Raw genomic sequence first — 3685 nt, forward strand, 5'->3', positions numbered from 1 at the left:
AAATAAGGTGAGACTGCTGGTGAACTGTATAAGGTTTACAACTTCCTTTACATAGAGCCGCTAAAGAGTGAGTGAGAAGTATGCACCTACCCGGTACGAATCACGGCATCCGTGATCGAATGTAACTCCATTCGGAACATAATCTTAAAATTATGATACTCTATAAAGAGCACCTTTAAATTTTATTGGAGAGAAAGCAGCTGTAATTTTATTTTACTCGATTCGAAACGAGTATTCATTCAGGTTCCGGCTTCACTTAACATTTCCAATTGTACTCTTACAAAATCGCCTAGGCTACAGGTGAAATCAAGAAGAACACAAATTTGCCCCAAAAAAATAAAAAGCAAAGCACCTTAAAAACGGCGTTTCCATAAAAGTTTTTCGTTTCATATATTCAAATTAGAAATTAGAGGTGGGCTCAATTTTTTTCACGCAACGGTTTTTCATATTGTATTTTATTCATTATCTACTTACCCTTCGAGATCGCTCGCGCGAAACATTTGTGTCCAGGCCTTTTCCGGCAGCCAACTGTTGTCCGGATTAGGCGGCACCGCTTGCAAGCCAACGCCTCCAGTCAAGAAGAACAACAAATGCGATTTATTTATTTTACCCTATTTGAGTATCCATTGGAGATGGTGGCATATCAGTAGCAACAGCAGCAGCAGCAGCAACAGCAGCAGCATAGACGCAGAGTATTTCCAATGCAATTGCAGTCATCAGTGGCAAGGGCAACAACAAAAATACGAATGAGATAGTAAAGTCATTTTTGCATTTTACATTCGTTAAAGTATTAGTTGTTGCCAATTTATTTATGTATTAAGGTATGTATTTATGTGTATTGTTGGTAGTAGAAAGGAATGTTTAATGGCATTGTTGGCATTTTAGTTGTTTTCATTGCCACAGTTGTTGCGACTGTTTGTGTTGTGTTGTTGTAACGCTCAGAGTGCAGCAGCAAATAAGTAAGTAGATACATATTAGCCTGTAGGCAAGGTATTAGCAGTTAGCAGCATTTGCATTCAACGCCCAACATACTACAACTTAGTAAATACGAGTAGTTATGTACAAATGAAGCAGCAGGCGCTGCATCGTTTGCCTTGATGGCCAACATCATTGCCAGGCTAGTCGCAGAATGAAGTTGGAAATTAGCAAATGGCAAGTTCCATTTAGATGATTGCAGTTTTATGTTTGTTCATGCAAATTAAATGGGATTAAATAAAAAATTAATCAACATTAAGATGGAAATGGCGTCAAAAGCCAGAGATAGGCAAAAAAAAAAAAAATGTAAAGGAAATGCTTGTAGGAAAATGAGATGAGCGTACTAAACTAAAGAAAAGTAGTGGCAAAGAAAAAAAGTGAAGTGTGTAACTAGTAAGGAAAAAAGTAGGGAAAAAACATTGAATAAATCAAAGGAAACAGTCGTAAAGTAAAAAAAAACTAGCAAGGGTTGGGCGAAAGGCTTCACAATTAGTCTACTTGCAACTACAAGTGCAAGGGGGTGGTCCAAAAATGAATGTGAAAAAATTAAGTCGGATTCTTGTATAAAGAAAAAATTTACCCCTATTTATTATATTGAAATCAAAAGATATTTAGAGGAAAAAAACTTTCGTGGAAATGTAGAATTCTTGAAAATAAATATTTTTCGATCGGAAAACCCTGTTTCTCTTCAAAGTATTCCCAATAATAACACCGAATTATTCATTTAACCGTTTTTTGAATATAACTATATTTTCTAGGTCCGCCAAATAAAAAATTCGTTGTATAAAAAAATTGTTAATTCTATATCATTTCTACGAAAAGTTTTTTTTTTTAAACTTAAAAAACTTTGAGCGCCTTGAGCGACCTATCAAAATTTTTTGTATTTAAAATAAAAAAAATAGCGGTGTATTTTTTCGATATAGAATTATCCTAGGTGCTGAGAGCATTAAAATTCCTACTTTATTTATTTTGGACCAACCTAATATATATACATATGAACAAACAGTACGTTGTCCAATGTCCGAAGCTACGCGCATAAAAAAACTTCTTTTTCCCCAAACGAATCATAAAACTTGTCGCCTTTCAAACAGCTACGGCATTATGGGTACGTGGAGTTATGAACTCACACCGCATGGGGTCCGGCCAGTACCCTTGCGAGAATCGAGAGTTAGCGCTTAGCCAGTTGCAGCCATAGTTAATCTACCGTAAGCCCATCTGTCCTAGAGTAGACCACAAATTGCCATCCCGCACGGGATAGATTTTTTCCGCTCGCTGTCTACGCAGCTCGTACAGGATACCTCGCCGACATTGTGCGTCGTGCAGGAATAATGTCAACTATTCCAGAGGACTTTAAGGGTTTAAAAGCGGGAGACGCAAAGAGCAGTCGGTGTTTCTTTAGTATTTAGTTCACCAGAGGAAGCGACCCAGTGAAATGTATTAACCCCTGTAGCCAAACACGGTACAGAATTAGCTACGAAATAACATCTAGGAGTAGCTTAAGCGATTTTCTTTGCTAATCCAGTTGCCCCTCACAGCTCTCAAGTATCCCAAGGGAACTAGACACTTTGCGAGGATGCGCCTAAATTCGCAGAAATTCATTCATGACTCGCTTTCGGAGTTTCTTAATTTGGACGACATTGTAGAGTTCCCAAACGGAGTGTAGTACACGTTTCCTGGCTTTATTCAGGCGTTTACGTGATGCCCTGAGTTCTGAGAGATCAATCCCCTACCAGTTCGGTCTGACTGTGCCTAGCGGCCTGTCAAGCGGAGGCACGAGCTTTCGCTGGCACTATTACTTGCTGTTGTGAACTTCTCCACTAAATCATCAATCGAACTTTCGATACTAAAGCTCTCCTGAGGGCTTCCGGGGGATTAGCAACTACAGGTCCCAATATGTTCTCCCGAAATTTCTAAAAAACAATATTTTTTTTTTACTTTTTTTGTCCAGGGAAATCTAAATATAGTTATGGTCCGCGAAGTAGTGAGCATCGAAAAATCTTCAGTCGAAATTAGGGGATATTGCAAAAGAAGATAAGATAGATAAGGTAGATAAGGTAGAGGACCCGGAAGAAAAAAATGATGGTGGAACTTTCAGATCTCTCCAATTCCATCTTTGGGTTACCTAGTGAGGGGGCTCCCTCAACGAGCTAGGGTGCCACAGAGTGAAAGTATTGAGACTGTTCAAAGGTTATGATGGTACCTTGGAAGTAAAAATTGTTGTCTAAAGACATTGAAAATCTCATTATCCTTGTATCGTATTTTGTTTCAGAAAGGATTTCTAACTCCCAAGTTAAACTGAAGTGAGCCAAAATGTTTTGACAGAGGGCAAATAATATGTTCATGTGTTTTTATAGATCTACATATAATTGTATGTGTGTTTGTAAAAAGCCTTAACGGCGCAATAATTGCATGTTAATATGCACTCAAACACTCAGTACTGGTTTATACGCCATTAAGTGTATTTATTACATTTTTACTCAATGTTAACTACTTTCACTTAGAGTGCAAACCTACGCGAGTATCTTAGCTTTTTTTTACAAAGTAAAGTACTTGTTTGTTATATGTACATGTAGCATATGTATGTATGTATGTATTTACTTACCCGCGATACCAATATACCCAAACACATTACCAACGAGATGACAAGCTTATCCTTCTCGAAAAGCGATCGACAAACATTTTGATAAATTGATTTCGTAAAGTAATAATT

General features: G+C 37.6%; 1 protein-coding gene across 1 annotated transcript in view; it reads right to left on the bottom strand.

Moving 5' to 3' along the window:
* Positions 1–239: 239 nt before the first annotated feature.
* Positions 240–3685, bottom strand: part of LOC118749794 (dynein heavy chain 3, axonemal-like) — a 40415-nt gene continuing 36969 nt past the window's right edge. The window contains exons 14-15 of the mRNA XM_036484572.1: positions 475–611; positions 240–294 (exon numbers count right to left, since the gene is read on the bottom strand). Of these exons, the coding sequence (XP_036340465.1) occupies positions 240–294; positions 475–611 (192 nt within the window). The remainder of the gene's footprint in view (positions 295–474; positions 612–3685) is intronic.

The sequence above is a fragment of the Rhagoletis pomonella genome, unplaced genomic scaffold (assembly GCF_013731165.1).
Source record: "Rhagoletis pomonella isolate Grant_MI unplaced genomic scaffold, Rhpom_1.0 Rhpom_scaffold_00049, whole genome shotgun sequence".
NCBI classification, from domain to species: Eukaryota; Metazoa; Arthropoda; class Insecta; order Diptera; family Tephritidae; genus Rhagoletis; species Rhagoletis pomonella.